The sequence below is a fragment of the Hyaena hyaena genome, unplaced genomic scaffold (assembly GCF_003009895.1).
Source record: "Hyaena hyaena isolate Hyena2069 unplaced genomic scaffold, ASM300989v1 scaffold_501, whole genome shotgun sequence".
Classification (NCBI taxonomy): Eukaryota; Metazoa; Chordata; class Mammalia; order Carnivora; family Hyaenidae; genus Hyaena; species Hyaena hyaena.
Genome location: NW_024081135.1, coordinates 931138 through 952097, shown reverse-complemented (window position 1 = coordinate 952097; position 20960 = coordinate 931138). Strand labels below are relative to the sequence as shown.

General features: G+C 53.5%; 1 protein-coding gene across 1 annotated transcript in view; it reads left to right on the top strand.

The window, feature by feature from the left end:
- Window positions 1-20960, top strand: part of WNT7A (Wnt family member 7A) — a 60788-nt gene that overhangs the window by 17011 nt on the left and 22817 nt on the right. Inside the window, exon 3 of the mRNA XM_039254945.1 lies at window positions 5820-6091. Coding sequence (XP_039110876.1) covers window positions 5820-6091 — 272 coding nt within the window. The remainder of the gene's footprint in view (window positions 1-5819; window positions 6092-20960) is intronic.

Genomic DNA, 20960 nt, shown 5'->3' with positions numbered 1-20960 from the left:
AGGCAGAGAGGGGTGGGTCTGTTCTTGGAGGGAGCGTGGCCAGCAGTGGCCAAGCCCAGCATGGTCTGCTCACCGGCTCCATGTGGGAGATCTGGGGAAGAGCCTGGGTCAGTGGGGGTCAGGAGGACTGAATGGGTATTGTAACCTTGAGGCAGGAGAGTGGGCTGGATTCTGGAGCTAAGCCAGGTTGCATCACTGCTCCAGGCCTCAGTTTCCCCATATGTAAAATGGTCCCTACCTCATAGGGCAGTTGTCAGGATTGAGTTGATCTGTATTGAGTGCTTGGAAAGAGCCTCTCAAATAATAAGCATTTATGACTTTGCCCTGCTTATGATGAACTATGCCTCTGGGCATAGGATGTCAACAGACACCACAGGTGCACTCGTGCAGAAGTCTCATAAGAGGCAAATGAGGTGGCATTCAGGAAATCACCCAAGCAGCCCTCCCAAGGGCTGTCCTGGGAGCCCTGAGCATGGCCAGGGCCGAGGGCATTGCCCAAGAGTGGTCGGAGATAGCATGTGACTTGGAAGTTTGCAGCCTGGCTCTGCTTGGGCAGGTCACTCTTCTGAGCCTCAGTTTCCCACTGATAAATCAAGGCGTTGTTACTCAGCAGAGATGGAGGAGTGTAACATGGCCTCTTATCCAGAGACTCAGAGATTTTAAGATCCTGGAATCCTTTTCTGCCTTCTTCCTACCATCAAAACCTGTTTGTGGCTTAGCAAGCCATCTGATTTGAATGGGGCTTATAAATCATTTGCTGATACGTTTTAGCCGATAACTGAATGGCAACTCTTGACAGAAATAAAGGCATTTTGATAAGCGTCCCTGCCTTAAGCCAAAAGAATCTGTCTTAACCAAGGGCTTCCAGATGCAATGAGGAGCCAGGAAGAGAGGGGGTGGGGCTGAGAAAGGACACTTGGGTCTAGAATCCCAGTTCTGACCAGTTTGTAGGTGGGTGGCCTCAATGAATCATTTCCCCCTCTCAGAGCCTCAGTTCCCTCATCTGTAAAATTGCAGAGAATGGTGTCTACCAATGGGGCTGGGAGGTCAAGTGTGGGTCTAGCACATAGTAGGTGCTCAACAGATGGTACTTTCATCCCTTTTCCCTGAACCCAAAACCTCCCTCAAAATCCCCGGCCTCTGGCTAACTCTGTGTGGATACCCTGGAGGAAGTGGGCATGGGCCACTTTCACCACTACTCCCCACCCTTCTGTCAGACATTCTCTGAACCTCTCAGTCAAGGTTGTTTTCCTAAGGAATAGGTGAGCACACTTTCCCCAAGTGTCTAGCCGGAGGCCTGACAAATAAGCCCTAAATAAAGGTCATGTGGTTGTTGGCCACTGTTTGGAAATTTCATTCATTCCTTCATTCATGCAACGGAATTTACTGAGTACCTACTATGTGCCAGGCCCTGGGGACCCAATGGGGAACATGACAGAGTGCTTACCTTCAAGGAAATTATATTCCAGGGGGGAATGGGAGTGGTAGGTGTGTGAGAAACAGACAATAAGCCAATCAATCTAAAATGGCAGGAGGGCTATGTGAAAAACTAAATCGGGGGTGGGAGAGTTTCTCTCTGTATCTCCTGACAGGGTGCCTGTAACTCTATCCATCATAATCTCTGCAGTGCTCACTGCCGTTTATTTAAGCACCAGCTTTGTGCCAGGTGAGACATATTTCTTCCTACAGAGTAGGTGACATGAACAGGTGTGGCAACGGAGGCGCAGAGAGGTTAAGTGACTCGCACAAGGTCATCCAGCTCCCGCGGGGTTGAAACTGGAATGCAGGTTAGCTGGTTCATTCATCCCTCACACATGATGGTGGGGGTTGTAAACAATGGAAGCAAGACAGCCGTGGTCGTTATGGCCTTGTGAACCTGAAGTTTGGCTGGGCAGACAGATGGGCTGGACCAGCCCCATGCACTTGGCCCTGTGTGAGGCTGTCTTGTCCTTTGGGGCATAATGGAGCACGATGAGGCAAAATGGGTCCCGGAGGTAATAATAACAGAAACAACAAGGATGGCTGGCATTTACCAAACACTTACTACATACCCGGCTCTGTACTCAGCCCCTTCCCCTCGTTCTATGGTTCGGTCTGCTCACTAGCCTGTGATACATAGATGCTGTCATTATGCCCATTTCACAGAGGAAACAACAGAGGCTTAAAGAGGTTAACAGGCCTGACATTAGATATGCAGGTAGCCTGATGCACAGGGCAGTTTCCTCCACAGTCAGGTCGGGGGTGGGGGAGAGGAGGAGGTGGGATTGGGTAGTGCCAGTCCAATGTTGGTGGGCCAGGCCAACATCAAGGTCAATGGCAGGGTTCACAGTGACCCTTTAGCACCCAGAGGCATTGGACTTGAGCAGCCAGTACCTGGGTCCCTGGGAACTCTGAAGCCACAGTTTCACCCACTTCTTAGTAGGTGCTGAGCTTGGCAAGGAGGTGAAGGCCATGGCCCATGACAGGACTTCACTCTGGAGTGGGGGCTTTACCTTGAACTCAGGGGAGTTAACTGCATCAGGGTTTGACTTCTCTTCCCCAACCTTAGCGATGTACCTGGGAGCAGAAGCCATATTTGGTTTGTTGTCTGCCCCTCACCGTCTGCATTGGTGTGCACTGCTCAGGGGGTTCAGTGAGACCAGGGGATCATCAGCCTCAGAGGGGGTAGAGCAGCTGCACCCAAAATCACCACAAAGGGTGCTGGTCCCACCCCTCCCCACCCTACCCCTGGCCCCGCCTCCAGGGAGGAGTCTGGGAGATGGGAAAGTGTCTGATGCCAGGCCCAGCTCCCTGCCCCCTCCTCAATTTGCATACTCCCTTCTCGGCCTGATAAGGGGGACACAGTCTCCTTTCAGCTGCTGGGGCCTGCCTGTGGTGCCTGCCACACCTCCAGTCATTTAATCCCTGGGGACAGACTTGATCTGTGTGGGGTGTCTGGAGGCTGAGTCTGCAGCTCAGGTCACTGCCCACCAGCTGGGTGGCCCCAGGCGAGCCAGGCCTTTCTCTTGGCCTTGGTTTCTTCAACCATAAATGCAGATCAATGTTGCCTCCTACTCTTTACCTCCTCAACATCTCGTAAAGAACCGTTACTACCGTCATCAATAGAAATTGTAATAAAGCTAATATGTGGGCCCCTTTCTTATACCAGGCTCTGTGCTACATGCTTTGTCTTTGTTAGTGTTTCTAATCCTCTCAGCTACCCTAAGAAAGTGAGTGGTTGCCACCCCTATTTTATAGTGGGGGACCTGGAGCACAGAGAGGTTAGATGACTCACCTGAGGTCACACAGCTGACCCCCCATCCTGTTGTCTTTATACTCTCTATCCCGATACTTTTTTCTTTGATGTCATTGAGGGTCTGATCTCACTGTTGGCTGAATCTAGTGTATTATTTTCTCGTGTGTTTCATACTCTGCTGTGAGCTGGTGCCCGGTGGCGTTATCTTTGCTTCTTGAGGGGTCTTCCCCCTTAACTTGGGAACCCCTGAGTATGCAGAAGGACAAGTCTGAACCATATCTCAAAGGCAGGGGCAAGACTCCTTGTTTCCAGGAGATTCTGATCTCGTGCCTCGCCTTCCCACCTCCTGTTCTGGCCAGGTCTGACCTGCCTGTTTATGGTCCGGCTTTGCTGGGTGTGTGTGGGTGAATGGTGGCACTCCCAACCTGCCCTCTCCGGAATTCTCTCCATTCCTTTCCAGTGTCCTGCCCTGGTGGGACTCAGGCCTTGAGGACCTCATCCAGAAGCTCCCCTTTCCCCCAGAACTCATTCCCACTTGCCCTACTGGTGATCAGTTCTGTCTTCAGCACATGGTCCCCGCGCGTTCCCTTGCCTTCCTGCAAGCCTGGCCGCACACTGAACGATCTTAAGCAGCGTTTCTTAATGCTTAACGCCAGGAATTCCTTAATTCCTGACAAAAGCGTCGTCAGGAATCCAGCCTGCCCGGTTGCCAGGTGGGAGGTCCAGCCCATGCGTGTGTCCACTGTGTGGCTGTACCCTGTCATGCTGCTTCATGCTCAGCCCTCTGCAGGGCCCCCGTTACACATGTGTGATTTCTAATATGAATGTGATCGATAATGTGTGCAGGGCCAGGAACCTGGTGGGTGCTCAAGTAATGATGCCCCTTTTCCATGTTCCAGAGGTCGAGATGCAGTTAAAAGGAGAGAGTCCCCAGTTTAGGGGTGTCTGGCAAGCCAGGCACTGTGCTGAGCCTGTCAGCTCCACCCCTTTGCCTTCTGAGCAGCGCCTATCATAGGCATGGACATCATCGGCATCTCACAAACAGGGAGACTGAGGCTCAGAGAGGACAAGGAGCTTGTCCAAGTCACAGCCCGCATGTGATGGAGCTGTGATTGGAGGCATCATGTGAACGGGGGTGCCCTAGACAGGCTGGCACGGGATGGTGGAGAAAGGGCCCCGGTAGAGTAAAGCCATCCGACGGCTCGACAGGCTGGTGCATCCGCGCAGTGGGAAAGTAGTGGCTGGCAATGGCGTGGGAGGCAGGTTGCTTGTGTCTTAGCAGCCTAGGTGAGCAAGGCCAGGAGGCAGGTGGGGGTGCATGGAGGAGGCATCTACTTGTGTGTGCATCAGTGTGGCCTGAGTCCAAAGCAGCTTGGAAGTTGCCTCACCCACTCCTCACCCACTGTTGAGGTCACGGGCATCACAACCCTCTTCCCTGCCCCTTCACACCTGGTCAGCCCTGCCTCATCTGTCTGCTCTGGGCGTGGGGACTCTTCCTCCAGGGAGCCCTCCATGAGCTTCTACCCTACCCCACTGTGAGAGTGAACTTGCTGAGGGTTCACTTGGGGCTTTCCATACAGCAGATGCTGCTCTTGGACCCATTTTGCAGATGGAGAGATTAAGGATCAGAGAGGTTAAGAGGCGGGGTGGCTACACCACTGTGCCTCAGCTACTCAGGACCCTCTTACTCCCACTTAAAGCCCTAGCGCCATCCTGCAGAGCCTGTGCAAATCTTTCCGGGCAGTTCCCAGCCTCCTGGTAGGGCATCTCCACACAGCTGGGAAGACCTGTGTGAAGCACTACCTGGTGCTCCCCAAACTCCCTCCCTCTGCTGACCCTTCCTGTCCAGGCCCTTCCTTCCCCTTCCACCCTGTGGGCAGTCCCTCATCCCTTCCCTAGACCTTGCCTTCTCTGACTAATGCCTGAGAACACGGACAGGAAGGGGACCAGGTCCCAGCCTTCTCTGGAGAGGTCTAGTGAGAGGACCATGGAGAAGAGGAGGGGTGGACCTGTCAATGACAGGTGACACAGCAATGATAATAGGGACCCATGAGCCAGGCACAGAGCCTAGAGCTCGACACGGACAAACTCTTAAGGTTCTCTGTCATTGCTCTGAGAAAGAGATGGTGGCCATGTCCCCATTTTACAGCCGAGGAGACCGAGACACCAGGAGGGGTTGTCATTGGTTAAGAGTCCCAGAGCCAGGGATTGATGCTCCTGGGATTCAAGCGCAGGCCTCTGGCTCCAGGTGTTGAAGACATGCAGCTTTGCAGTGTGCCACTGTGAGCGTGTGCTGAGCGTACACGGCCCCGTCAAGTGTGGCGGGGAGGGGGTGGTAATCGACAAGGAGGTCCCCTCATCCAACCTTCCAGAGGCTGGACAGCTCCAAGGGCGTTCAGTGACAGGATCGAATGGGCTGGCGGGTGTCGGGCATTGTCATCAGCCCAACATGGAGCTTTCCTGGGGGTGAGGAGTCCATCTCTGCGAGCATTACAGTGAGTTCAGCTGCCCTTCTTACCCAGGCTCGGCCTTCTCCCAGGGTGCCCTGGACTTGACCCCAGCCTTTCCACTCTTCTCCCTGCAGGGAGCCGGGAGGCTGCCTTCACGTATGCTATCATCGCCGCCGGCGTGGCCCACGCCATCACCGCTGCCTGTACCCAGGGCAACCTGAGTGACTGTGGCTGCGACAAAGAGAAGCAAGGCCAGTACCACCAGGACGAGGGCTGGAAGTGGGGTGGCTGCTCTGCCGACATCCGCTACGGCATCGGCTTCGCCAAGGTCTTTGTGGATGCCCGGGAGATCAAGCAGAACGCCCGCACTCTCATGAACTTACACAATAACGAGGCAGGCCGAAAGGTAGGCAGCCAGGGAGGGGTGCCGGGCAGCTTGCACAGATGTGCGGTGACACGGCTTGTTCCTAACGGTTGGTGTCGGGCACTGGGTGGCAAGCCACGGGGCTCCATCCTTAGCCTCATTCTGCTGGACTCCATTGTCAATTTGCTGCTGGTCAGGATCTGTGTATGGGCATGAAGCGTGTCAGGGACTGGAGGGGTTGAGTAATGCAGTCCCTGTTAAGACAAATTGGATGTGACTCAGCAAGATGGAATGAGGGACAGATGTGATGTCTTATCCTTGGGTCCAAGAAATCAGCTACACAAAACTCAAGCTGTAGGGAGGGGTTGAGGTGAGTTCAGTAGGAATCATCCCTGTGAAGCAGCTGCCAGGGCTGCTAAAATGCCATTGGCCACCTTAATCAAGATCTGGAGCTCAAAATAAGGGAGGTGACTGTTCTGTCTTTATTGCCTCCTGAGATCCTCCTGGATTCTGGGCTCAGCTTAGAAGAGTCAGGGATGTTTCAGGATGTTTCTAGTGGAGGTGGCTGGGATAGAAAGGGGACTGGACACTCCTTTGAGGCGCTGGCTGTCCCAAGGCAAGGGAGCACACGGGTCTTCACGCCCAGAGGACAGAATGAGAGCCCATGGCTGGGGGGCGTCACAGACAGGCAGGTCCTACCAGTGTGAGAACAAGCCACAGCCACTGAGAAACAGGTTGAGTTACCAAGAAAGTGAGCTCCCCATCCCTAGAAGTATTCAAGCACAGGCAGCTTGACCAGGCATCTCAGGGTGCCCAAGTCAGAGCTGCCTGGCTTGGATGCTGTCCAGGGCAGCGGCCTGAGGTTGAGAATGGGCTCTGGAAGGGCCTGTGAAGGCCAAGGTGCTTGGAGCCCACATTGGGGCTCCCGGGCCCAGGCAGTGCTGGGAGAGGAAGGTCTCTGGGGGCCGGTTGGAGCTCCACAGAGAAGCATCTGTGAGCCAGCGCAGATCCGAAGGGAGGGCTCCATGCCACTGGGCCAGGGATAGACCCCTGTGCTGACAGGAATGTGCGGGCGCTGCCGGAAGCCGCAGGGGTCAGGCAGAAACGGGAACAACAACGAGGAAAACCAAACCCTCTGATTTTACTCAGGTTTTTACGCGTAGTCCCTTTACTTCTAAGTGTTGGCGTTTGAACCTGGCAGTCACGGCAACCCTTAAATAAAATACAGAAAAAGGTGAAAAGAACGATGACCAGAGGCTCAAACACATGTGTCTTCTGGCAAAGTGTGGGCTGCAAGCTGCCCATTCGGGCAGCAGATGGTTAAGGGGCACTGATCTCGTTCTGCTGGAGTCTGTCCGTCGGTCAGGTAGTCTCCTAGCCCTGGCTCTATCTGTTCACTTAATCCTCAGGCATTCCTGTGATTGGTCTTCTCATGATCCCCATTTCCCGGGTGAAGATGTGGAGACACAGAGTAGTGAGGCAACAAGCCAAGGTTCCCACTGCTAATGAGCAAAGTCAGAATTTGAACCCAGGGCTTCTGGCTCTGGAGCCGGCATGGTCTACCGGCTGCGCGCTGTCAGGGCGGGGTGGTCGCAGGGCGGGCCGGCTGCCTGGGTTCACGTTCTGGTTCTGTCGCTCCTTCCTTCGCGAGAAGGGGACAGAGCTGGCGGGAGTGTCCTCAGGGAGGGGGACAGGGCCGGGAAGCACTTACCCCAGAGTCTGGCACAAAAGTAGTCCTCAGCACAGGCTGGGTGTGATAAGTCGTGCTAACAGGTGTCGTGGGAGAGGGAGTCCGTCGGGCAGGTGATGTTGGGGGTAGCACACGCACACGTTGGAGGGGAGCGAGACCCCTGGCCTGCAGAAGAATGACAGGTCAGCTAGCCCGTCCTGCTGCCTTCAGCCCCCCTCCCCCCCCTTCCAGCTTCTTGCCACATCCTGTGTGTCAGAGCCTCCCGCTGCCAGGGTGAGTCACCAGGCAGAGCTGCTCACCTGGCTGGGCCCAGGATGATGTCCTGGGGTAAAATGTAAGGCCCTGCCCATCCAATCCCATGGCTGGGAGTGCCTACCTACAGCCAGCATGCCCCTCCAGGGGCCCCAGCTACTCGTTCCTTCCTATTTCTGTGGTCAGATCATGCCTTGGGGCTGAGGTTACAGGTCACAGGCTCCCTTCTGCCCTGGAGGCTCTCACTCCCTGGGGGCAGATGGAAGGAAGGCAAGTGGCTTCCCTCTCCTGGCCTCAGTTTCTTCACCTGTGCCTACCCTGCTTGGGCCCCTGTGAAAACCGAAGGAGAGAATTCCCAGCCCTGGGTAAGAAAGTCCTGCATGTATCACATGGGACAGGACTTGAGCAGTGGGTATGGGGCCTGTGGCTGCTGTTCCAGGCAGCTCTGGGGTGATGCAGATGCTAGGGGCTATTGGAGATCATAAAACCAACCTTGGTGGGCTTCCTGGAGGAGGTGGGCCCCCCAAATGAGTGAGGTTTGGCTAGGCAAAGAAGAGAGGTGAAGGCAACCCAGGTTTGCTGTATGGAGGCGATGGCCAAAGGTCCAGAGGTGGGGGCTCGGGGTCCGTTCAGGGGCCCTAGACCAGCTGGTCCATGGGTCCCTGAAGGGGTAATAGCAACTGAGTAGGCTGCAAGGTCGCCTGCCAGGTTAAGAAGCAGAGAGGGCCTTGCATTCTCCCCTCAGATCTTCCCGGGGCCGCCTTCTTCTTACTGTTCAAGTTTCAGCTCAAATGTCCCCTCCTCAGAGAAGCTTCCCTTTCAATTCCTTCTTAGCCCTTTCTCAGATGCTGCCTTGTTCCGGGGTCTTCTCCCCTCCCGAGGTCATAAACTTGGTGAGGACAGAGACCCTGCGTGTCTCATTCATGGCCACACACCAGAGCCTGGCCTACAGAGGCTTTCTACATACATGCAGAGTGAATGGTTGAGTGCCTCATGGTCCCTGGGGAGCCACGGATGGTTCTGGAGCAGAGGAGGTACAGAAGTCAGACACTGACTCCAAGGAGACTGAGTAAGGCTTGGGGCAGCATCAGGAACAGGGTTTGGGAAAAAGCGGCAGGCTGGGTCCACGTGACGTTTCTGAGCAGGAACCACTCTCCTGGCTTCAGGAACCCAGTGGAGGGTACTCCCCACACCTAGCTCCACTCTAGTTTGGGAGGACTTTTGAGGGGACCTTCTGGGAGCAGCCATTCACCCCGGCACTACGTATTTTCCAGAACTCAGAAGTAGAATTCGGGACTCCCCAGTGCAGACGGGAAAAGACCCGAGCACCTCTTTGCAGGGTGCAAATGGGGGCCACCCAGGGCAGTGGCCATACTACGCGGGCAGGGCACAGAGGGAAGGCAGCTTTCCAGCCCAGCCCTGCTGTGGCCAGACTGTCACTCCCTGCTACAGGGCACCCCAAGTCTCCAGGCACGTATCCGAGTGGTCAGGGGCAAGGAGCAAGGTCAGCCACTTAGCCTGGGGTTAGTAAGGCTCAGTGTATATCAGCTCAGGGTCCCGTCCCTATTGGAGGCCTCGGTTTCCCCATCTGTTGAATGGGGCCATGATCCTCAATTTGTTCTGTACCCTCGGGTGCTAGTCAGGGGCAGCAGGTGAGGGCACCGGGGGGGTGAGATGCCCGCAGGGCCCTGCAGTGCGCTATTCGCTATTCAAGCAGATGGGGTCCCACTGCAGGGCCTCCCGCCCAGTAGGTTTCCGTGGGCCCCACACACAGCAGAGGTGGGTTGCTGACAGCAGAGAAGGGGCCAGCCCGCAGCCGCTCCTGACTGAGCATCTTGGAAAGGATCACAGATGTGTTTATCGCTGGCTCCCTTGCTCCTGCTGTGAGAAGACAAGACTCAACCCGACCACAGGCTCTGGGCTTGTTGGCTGCTGGTGAGACACAAAAGAGGGAACAAGTCAGGGAAGGGGTAGGTGTCCTAAGGGGCAGAGGTACGGTGGTGGGCCCCACGACTGGGGACCCAGGGCGGCCACCGCCTCACCTGGCAGACGAGGGAGGATAAACGCCATGGGCATCCTGCCCTTATGGGTATCCAGTGCAGGTCTGAGCCCGGGCAGAGCCAGGCGCTCACCTGCAGATGTGGGCCTTGGGCCTGGGGAGGTGGGGGCACTGATACAGGCCAGTGGGGCTTCCCCTCCGTCTCGTGCAGTTGTGTGACCCTCAGGGTTGAATCAGAACAATCAGGGGAGAAGATAGAAATGCGGGTGCCAACAGCTCTTTGGGGAAGGCGATTTTAGAAGTATAGCCTCTCCCTATTGGAAAATGAGGGGCATGATAGTTTTGGGTTGAAATCACAGCCCGTGCAGGTCGGGGTGGTAGAATATTAGGTTGGCCCCCTCACACGTGGAGTTTGGAATCCTGGGGTCTTTGGCTGGAGGGAGAGAGGCGTCAGAAGCACTGGGCTGACATCTTCAGATGGCAGAATCTTTGCGGCTTTGCAGGATTTCTTCCTAGCCTTCTGGGGGAGATGAACTAACCACAGTTCTCGCCCTCAAGATGCTCAGTCTCGTGAGAGCGTCAGATCAGAGGAAGAAAAAATATGCTTCAGAGCTGCCCTCCACAGGAGAAATGCCACACAGAACGAAGAGGGAGTGGTTTCTTCTTGGAGAAGTCTGGAGACGTCTAGGAGGAAGAGGGGACTCTTTAGCAGGGCTTTGAAGGTTAAGTAGGAGTCCTCCAGGTGGACAAGGCAAGCGGGAAGGAGGAGGATAGTTCAGGCAGTGCAGGTGGCTGGTGTGAGGTGCTCTGTGTGTATGGGGAGAGAGGGGTAATAGGGAATGGGCTGCACAGGGGTTAGGACCAAATGCAGGGCCTTGAATGCCAGTTCAAGGAGTGAGACTTTTCCCCTTCTGCAGGAAGGTCCTGAAGAGACTTTGGGGGAGAAGTGCGTAGGCAGGTTTCGGGCCCTCTCTGAGACACAGTGGACAACTGAGTAAAGGTGGCAGGGACCCAAACCCAGAAGGGGCCTCGGAAGAGTAGGGAGGGACAGCTGGTTAGGAAGCAGAGTAGACAAGACCTGCCTTGGGCTGTGTTGGGGACAGATGGTTGGATGGGTCTTCTCACCAGGATCATGACCTGGGGAAGGGGAAGACCCATCTCAGGAGAAATGATTAGGGGGACTTGGGTACCTTGGGGACTGGGAGACCCTGTGAGCTGCAAGGAGGGGCGATGCCCAGGGGTATCATGGATGCCTAGACCTTACTTCTGGAGTGAGATATTGGCTGGAGCCACTTCCCGGCAGCCACCAGCAGGAGGCAGTAACAGAAGCCCTGGCCTTTGGTAGGATTGACCAGAGGGAGGATTCACGTGGGAAAGCAGGAGAGCTGGGCATTTCCCCTTGGGAAATGGGCACGGGGGCAGGGGGTCTATGAGGAGGAGGAGGGGGTGGAAGGAGAGCTGGGTGCAGGGACCCTTCCCGATGCATTCCCCTGCACATGGAGGATGCCCCTCTGGGGTGCAGGAAAGCCCAGCCTCTGCCAGGCCCCAGCCTGGAACCCCAGCCAGGGGGTTGGGGGAATGGCCTCTCGGCACCTCCACAAACAGCACACCTGGCGGGGCAGGCTGTCGAGGTCTTGCTGTGCACGGAGAGGGAAGTGTGGGGCAGCTCTGGGGGCCTTGATGGAGGGAGGGGCCCTCAGCGATCCCTTCCTGGGAGTGTGGTGACTGAGCCCCAGAGACGCAGCCTCCAGGGATGGGGGCCCAGCTGGGATGGGGCTGGCCCTGCTGGAATGTGCCGCTCGCTCCGAGGGAGGTGAGCTCAGGGGGATGGAATTCCACCGGAGCGAGAAGTCACCTTCCAGTCCCTCCCCAGCCTCTTGCTCACGGGAGTGGGGGGGGGGGGAGGGGGCAGTCTTGTCCCTTCCTGCCCTGCCCCGTCTGGTCTGGGTGCTCCTGGGAGCTGGATTCTCACCCTGCCCTGGCTGTAGGCAGGCCTGTGAGTCAAGGGACACCAGGGACCTGGCCCCTGGCAGCTGGGGCGGGGCCCAGATAAGGCTTACTCAGCTATGCTCCTCTCCACTGTCCCGAGGGCCACTTGCATATTTGACCAGATAGAGTGGTCAGTGGTGGCACGTTGAGGAGAGCCAAGCCCTACCTGGTCTGAAGCCGGCTGCCCAGGTGAGGCCGAGTCCTCCTCGGGCCACTGTGCCCTCCATTTCTGCCCCAGATTCAGAGCAGCTGCGGGTTCTCACCTTCCCAGATGCAAAGGCTTCTATCTGGAATTGAGGGACATGAGCCAGTAGCAGCTTTGGGTCAATCTTGACCTCCAGGGCTTCAGTTTCTTCCATGCTGGGACTCTATGGTGGGGAAGGGAAGGACACAGGGTTCTTAGGACCAGTGGATACCAGCTTTGTCTGAAGCCATACATTCCTGGAATTTGCCAGTCATGTTCCTGCCTCAGGGCCTTTGCACTTGCTCTTTCCTCTGTCTAGAATGTTCTTCCCTCAATCTTTGCATCACCAACTCCTTCTATTCCTTCAGGTCTCTGCTCACATGTCCCCTTCTCAGGAGTCCCCCCGACCCAGACTTTCCTCCCCTACATCCACTTCAGCTCTCTCTGGATCCTACTCTGCTTTATTTACTATGTAACACTTACCACCATATGAATTATCTTATTTACACAGCTCATTATGTTTTTATTGCCCATTTTCTTCCACTACAATGCCTGCATCACAGGGTAAGGATTAGGTAAGGTCACAGGTGTGTTCCCTGACAGCTCAGAGCCTAGAGCCTGCTCAGAGCCCCCCAGGTACCCCTATATGTCCATTTTCCCTGTGCCTAAGACAGTGCCTGACACGTACTAAGTGCTCAAGAGATATTTGTTCAGTGAATGAATGAAATGACAAGTATCTGCTCTTACCTTGGGGAATTTCCCAAGAGTAAGATTGCCAGATAAAAACACAAGACTCCCAGTTCAATTTGGATTTGAGATAACAAATACTTGTTTTAGTATGAGTATGTCCCTAATATTATGTGGGACATACTTATACTAAGAAAATATATGCCTTTCAACTCAAATTCAATTTTTACTGTGTTTCTTGTAGTTTGAAATTCAATGTTGTGATGTAGACATGTTATAAATACACATGCAGTTGTCAGAACACAGAAAGACAGTGCGTAGCTTTGCCCAGTTTTCCCGGACAGCATGCAAACCGGTGGTATGATATCACATCCTGGATATGGATGTTGATACAGTCATGACACACAACCTTTCTCTGAGATAAAGGCCAACGCCGGGATGCACGGCAGTTGTCTGGTTCGTTTGGGAAGAAAGCGCATCCCCCCCCCGCCCCGCAATGTACGAGGGACCCAGTTTCCCCGCGTCCGGCATTGTCACTGGTGTTTATTGCTGCCATTCTGGTAGGCGTGTGCAATGTCACGCTGTGGCCTTAACCAGCGGTTCCCTAACAGCCAATGAACCGCCCGTCTTTCTGTGTGCATGTTTGTCATCCATATTTCCTCTTCAGTGCAATGTTCTCATGTCTCGTGCCCACTTTTAACATTTATTTTTATTTTTTTAATATTTATTTATTTTTGAGAGAGAGCGAGAGAAAGAGCATGTGTAGGGGAGGGGGGTCAGAGAGAGAGGGAGACACAGAATCTGAAGCAGGTTCCAGGCTCCGAGCTGTCAGCACAGAGCCTGACATGGGGCTTGAACCCACCAGCTGTGAGATCATGAGCTGAGCTGGAGTCAGACGCCCAACTGACTGAGCCCCCCAGGTGCCCCTATATGTCCGTTTTCCAATTAGATTATTTGCTTGTACTGTTGAGTTTTGAGGTTTCTTGCTAGCCTTTTGTCAGACATGTGGCTTTTGCTAATGGGTTTTTCTCAGTGTCTAGTTTATCTATTTTTCCTTGTCACGGGGTCTTTTCAGAGCCTTGAACTTCGATCAGGTCCAATTCATCAATTTTTCCTTTTGTGGATAGTGCTTTTGGTTTTGGCTCAGAACTGACTGAACCCTGGTGCCAAAGTCTGTGATTCGTTTTCTAATGACCAAATCATTTTTAAATCAACGAATGGCCTCTCTCTTATTTTCTTAAAATTTATTTATTTATAATTGTAGTAAAATACACAGAGGGTCACACTCACCATCCTATTCATTTTGAAACGTGCAGTTTGGTGCTAGAAGTCCATTTACCTTGTTTCACAACCATCACCATCGTCCATTTCCGGAAATTTCTTGACTTCCCAAACCATTAAACAGGAAGTACCCGCTCACCCTCTTCGCCACCCGCCATCCTGCTTTCTGTCTCTATAGATCTGCCTGACCTAGGCACCTCATATGAGTGGGATCATGCCGTATGTGTCCTTTTGCGACTGGCTTATTTCACAGAACAAAGTGAGATTCGTGCCCGACCCCTGTGGCTGGCCCAGCAGGAGCCTGGCTGGGCATTGTGTGTGCTGATGTGGGGGCCAGCTCCCTGGGCCGGCCAGGCCGGGTATGGGGACCCAGAGGAAGGAGCCAGGACCAGTCTGGAGTGGAGGCTGCTGAGGAGGCGTCGGAGTATCAGCCCAGGTACAGGAAGAGGATGCCTCCCGAGACCTGAAGTGTTTTTACTTTTTTCTGATGACACAGCCAGGGCAGGGCCCAGCCAGGTCCCATCAGTGATGCCTCTGTGATAGCAGTGGGTGCTGGGGAAGGAGGGGATGGACAGGCCGCGGGGCTGGGAAGCAGGGGCAGAGCTTATAGAAGACAAAGGTCTCTGGGTCTCCAGCTCCATGGTGCCTGGAACTCAGCGGCCCATGTTGCACCTCCTGACCCTGACCTGGGCATGGGCACAAGCTGCCCAGGGCAGGCCAAAAGGAGGTAGCTCAGGTGGCTCAGCCTGGAGTGGACAGCCTCCCGTCACTGAAGAGTGGGTTGGGGGGTGGCGGTGGGGTGGCATGCGGGACCAGGACTCATGATAGAGGAAGATGGGAAGATGCAAGTTTCAGCTCCACTGAGAGAAAACTTGCTCCCAGAAAGCGAGACCAGCTGGTGTTTGCTTGGGGAATAAAAACACTATTCTAATCTTAGCTCTTGAAATGCATGTGCTGGGTTTAATCCCACAAGAGTTGTATGAGGTTAGCTCTCTGTGGTGTTGTCTCCAGTTTACAAATGGAAAAACTGAGAAACAGAGAGGTTCAGAAACTTGCCCAAGGTCACACAGGTGGCACCCAGCAGGGGCTACCCTCGGATCTGAACCCTAGCAGGCCAACTCCGGCCTCAGTTCTCAACCACTGACCTGTCTTATTAGCAGCTGGAGGGGTTCTCGGACTTGGATGCATTTATCCTCACCCCCAGTTCTGACACCCCTATGATTCTAAAATGTTTCTTGAGATTGTCAGATGCCCTGTTTTGGGGAACTTGGAGGCTCTCTAGTCCTCGGCTCCCGCCGGCAAAGGCCCCAGGGGCTGGTCATTTGGAAGCTGTGGATGACTCCTCTCCCATTCTGGGCATGGGGGCCCTGGGCAAGTCCTGGGCCACCGTCCTCTGCCTGGGAGACCCAGAAACTTTGGGGCCAGGAGGGAAGTTGGCTATGTGGAGAGACTTCTGCACATTGCCCCTCGGGGGGCTCAGGACGCCACCGGATGAGATGTCCGCACCTGGGCATGCCTGGTGCCCACACCTGTGCGGAGACCTGGGGCACCTTCTGTTTTAACAAGGTTTCGGGGCTTGCTGAGCCTGGTGATGTCACCATGGGGGTCACATCTCTGTGCTGCCAGATCCTTGTCGTCTTTCCAGACAATTGTGAAGGCCACCTTGGCACCTCCCAGAGATGGACCCTGGCACACAGTAGGTGCTCTTAGTGACATGGTTGCTTACAGCTGTGCTGGCCACTACATTTGCCATAGGCCATACCTGTATATATTTTTAGTTAGTTTGTTTATTTTTATAGAGAGTTCGAGCGAGTTGTGGAGGGGCAGAGAGAGAGAGAGAGAGAGAATTCTAAGCAGGCTCTGTGCGGTGCTCAAACTCATGAACCACGAGATCATGACCTGAACCAAAATCAAGAGTCAGTCTCTTAAGGAACTCAGCCACCCAGGCGCCCCTATCTGTGGCTTTTTAAATCAATTACAAACAAAAGTAAACATTCAGCTCCTCGGCCCACATTTCCAGTGCTGGGGAGCCCCATGTGGCTCGTGGCTCCCATATTGTGTTGGGCGGTTTCCTCATTGCAGGGAGGAATGTGGACAGCAGTGGACAGCGCCTGTCAGCTTAGGGGAGCCGTGGACACAGACAGTGGTGTGTTGTTAAGGGGACCCAAGAAGGTCCTGGCAGCAGTGGGAGCGAGTCCTTTCACCTCCTGGCCCCCAGCCAGCCCTGGGGGTTCTCAAACAGTGGCCATCTGATTTCTCTTGGAAGGAATTCCCAGTGTGGCTGCTGGCCCTTCAGCCAGGGGACTCATTTGAAACCGAACTGAGGTGGGGAGGGGGCCCTGAGGGGCCTCCCAAGTGGGGTGAAGCCGAGGGGGCTCAATTTCACCATGGTGAGACCTAGTCAGAAGGCGCCCACCGGGGACAATTGCTGCCTTTGTCTCAGCAGGGGGACTGGGGCTCCTGGGTGTTATCAAATCTGCTGGGATGAAGGGAGGAGGAGCCAAGTGGTGGTGGAGGGGGAGACAGGGCGAGAAGGGCAGGAATGGTCCTGGAGGGGAGGAGGGAGGAGCAGGGTGGGGCCCCGCAACATGGGGGAGCAGGCAGGTCACTTTCCCTAAATCTGAAAGCTTGCGTGTCCTTTGAAGAGAATTCCAGGCATCGGCGTGTCCTGAAAAAGTCTCCTTGCCTGAGAAATGGGCTTCTTTAAATCATGACCTTGCATGTGCCTTAGAGTTACAAATATTAAACGCTGCACACAGGGGTGAGTGCTTGCTCTGTCCCATAGAGTTAATCTGTTTCCTTGGCCTCATAACCTCAGGAGGTAGGGGAATCCTTGTTAACACCACTCCACAGTTGGGCAGCTGGGGTCCAGGCAATGACTTGAGCCGCATCTCAGGCTCCTGGCCAGTCTCAGAGGTAGCAGAATGAGTTACCTTATCTCAGGGCCTTCTGGGATGTTAGGGGTGGGGCCAGGCCCTGGGGCCAGGAGGATGCAGGCCATGAGAGCCCAGCACTCAGCTGCTCTGTGCAGGTCTCTCAAGGCCTGACATAATATGTGGCTGCCCATTCCAGGTGCTCTCCATAAACAATCTCACAGGGAAGGGTCTGTGTTGTTACTCCCATTTTACAGATGAGGAAAACTGAGGTGCAGATCGGTTAAGTGGTACACTGAGGCTGCTCAGATGGATAGCATGTGAGTCAGGATTTTCTCCCAGCCGTCTGCCTTTGTAGCCTGTGCTCTATGCAACCTCTTCTCAGCCTGCAATAGTGTGTGTGTGTGTGTGTGTGTGTGTGTGTATACACACACACACATATATATATATAGTGAGTTTGTGATATGTATATACACACATATGTTTATATATATAATATATGTGTGTGTATGTATATGTATATTTGGGGGAGAGGGAGCCTAGAGGATTTGTTGTATTATAAAGTAATAATTCTAACAAGAACATTGGTAAAACACTTTATAATTTGCAAAACCTTTCTTTAACACCTTGATGGCCAAGGCTTGAAAGTTTCTTCCAAGAGAGGGGGGAAAATGTGCCCATTTTGCAGGCAAGGCAACTGAGGATCTGGCTGGGTGCCACGCAGTCTGCTAGGAGGATTGCCTGTGGGGAGCAGTTCTCCCCTGGGCTTTGAGGGTCCTGGGGGTGGGGAGAGGCAGGTCAGGGGGCTCCTGGCCACACTGTGCTCTTGACTCATGAAGGGATGTTGGACTTTTGTTCTACACTGGGAGCCGTGGATGACACGGCCGTGGAAAGTGCTACGATAAAAATCCCAACTGCAAAACTTGTTTATGGCGTGACCTTGGCAACCTTCCCCCTCTGAGCCTCAGTTGGGAGAAAATTGATGATCTGTGTACTTCCCAGAGGTGCTGTGCAGGCTGAATGGGACCATGATGAGGGCTCAGAAAATAGTAGCCACTATTATGAATATTATTATTAGTAACGATAGTAGTCCTGTTACAGTTAGGTTTTAATCCCTATATTCTATTCCTAAGGTTCTTTAAGCTCCATTTTCCCCACATACCAGACAGGTAGCACGCTGGAAGGAGTGAGGAGCAGATGTCTGGGAGGTCACTGGGATTTGTCACTTTACTGAGAGAACAGGAGACCAAGCCCTTGCAATGCCACACTGGTGTTCCCGGCTCCCAAACAAGGGCGGTCTGTCTGGGTCTGTCAGTCATGTGTGAGCAGCCACCTCCAGCGAGAGGTCCCTGCCCGTGTCCTTTCTGGTCCCCACGCCACGGGTACCAGGAACATGCCACCTTCCAGGACCTGCAGGGTTGTCCAGTCCCATCTCCTGCCCAGATTCCCCGCCCAAAGTCAAGCCTCACACATGCAGGTTCCTCCCACTGTCCACCCCGGAATGTCTGCTGGAAGCCCCACCTCTCCCACAAACGGGCTCCCGCTTCACTGCCCCCAGCCCCCAGCTCCATTCTTCCAGTCGTGCAGCCCCAAAAGCTTGGCTTTGTCCTTGATGCTTTCTTTCACACTCTGCATCCAATATGTTGATTCTACCTATAACATCTTTCCAGAATCTTCCCCCTTCTAACAGCCCGTACCTCTGATCCTCTGGCCCAAGCTACCATCATCTCTTCCCTGAAGTAGCACAACAGCCTCCTAACTTGTTTTGCTTCTCCCACCTCGACCCCTGCAGTCTTTTCCAGCATAAGTGAAATCATCTCTCCTCTGCTCATGACTTTGTAGTGGCTCCCAACTCACTCAGAGTAAACATCAAGTCTTCACAATGCCCGACAAAGCTCTTTATGACCTGGGCCCCCGTGACCCTCTGACCTCATCCCCTTCTATTTCCTCTTTGCTCACTCTGTTCCACCTGCTCCTTAAGCACACTGGGTCTATCCCTACCTCAGGACCTTTGCACTTGCTGTTTCCTCTGCCTGGAATGTTCACCCTCTAGACATTCACCCCTTCACCTTCTCAAGTCTTGGCTCAAGTATTACCTTCCTAAAGAGGCCTTTTCTGACCACTCCATTTGCAACTGCTGCCCCATCTGCCTCACCACTTCCTGTCCCCTTCCATGTTTTCTTTCTCTACATAGCACTTATGACCACCTGACATAATATTGACGGTTTGCCGAATGATCCCAGTGTAGCTGGGAAATGTTAAAGTGTTTGCTATAGGAGGCCTCCTATGGGAACAGTGCAGGCTCAGACAGACGCTTCCTTCTGCCTTTTAAACTCAAGCCTATGCCTTCAATATTGGTTCCTCTGGGCCAGGTTGACATTGAGCTTTCATTCTTAAACTCCTGTGTAGGCTTTGTCTTACTCTGGGCACTATATGAAGTACTTTATCTCTATTAACTCATAACAATCTCAACCTAGTGAGGTAAGTACTGTTGTCAACTGCCTTTTATGAATGAGGACACTGAAGCACAGAGAAGTTCATTGACTCACCCAAGGTCACACAGCTAATGAATAGAGAGGCAGGATCTGAATCCATGCAGTCTGGGTCCAGAGTCTATACTTTTGCTATATTCCTCTCTTCTGCACTCACTCACTTATTCATTACATATTTATAGTATCTTCTTTGTGTCACGTGTGAGATTTTAGAGACCTACAGGTGACTGAAAGCATTGCCCTTGCCATTAGAGAGCTCACAGTCTGATGGGAAATGCAGAGGAAGTAAATAAGGAGAAAGGAGAAAATATTCATCCAGTAAACATTCACTCCTAAGTGTTAGGCATTGGAAATCAGATATAATACTTCTGCTTTTGAGGCTCTTACATTGTAGTAACAGAGGAAAATGGTGAATCACTGCATATATTCATGATGGCACAAACTGGATTTGGTAAAAGACCCCAAATGGTGGGATGGTGAGACCCCAGGATTAGAGGTCTAACCATATGGGGGTTGGTTTGGATGGCTGAGTGGTTGGTCAGATGGTTGGATGGTTATGTGATGGATAGATGGACGACTGAATGGGTAGATATTAGAAGATGGTTGGATGGATGGATAGATATTTGGAAGGATGGAGGGATGGACAGTATTTGGAAGGATCGTTGGATGAATGGTTATGTGGATGGACAGGTGGATGAATGGATGGATGGATGAATGGATGGTTATTTGGAAGGATGGCTGGTTGAATGGGTGGGTGAAAAGCTGAGCTCATTGCTGGCAAGTTGGACATTTTCCCAGTGAGATCACCAGACCAGCTCAAAGAAAGGGATGGAAATCCATGCATTCATTAATTCAGCAAATGTTTATCAAGCACCTATTTATGTGTCTGGTACTGGTTTAGGTTCTGGGATTAGAGGGTACTTGCCTTTATGGAGCTGACATTCCAGAGGGAAAGCAGAGGACAAACAAATAATCAGAGAGAGAATGTACTGTCAGAGAGCAATAAATCCCATGATGAAAAAGGAAAGCACAGTGAGAAGAAGGGAGAGAGGGGCAGGGGGAGAGTGGGGAGGGTAGGAGGTGAAGTCACATGGGCGCGTTTGGGAGGGGGGCTGGGCAGGGGGAGGGCACATCGCCTCCGGACCCTGTGAGGAGTGTGGGTTTGGTTGTGTCCTGGAAAGCCAACGGCGGACTTTGAACCTGGACCCATATGCCTTCGGAAAGGCACCACCCTCGCTGCTCCCCTCCTGTGGGCTCCCAGGCCTGCTCCCGCCCAGCCTGCTCATAGTTGGGAGGCTGTCAGCATTTTAATTACAGCTCCCAGCTCTCAATGGTTCACAACTCAACCGTAACAGGCCCTGGGCAACTTGTGGCACCTCTGAGTGATGTCCTCGCTTACCATTTCTATATTTAGTGCCATGTAATGCCCGTGGGCCAAGTTTTCAGAGAGCAAAAAGAGGAGGA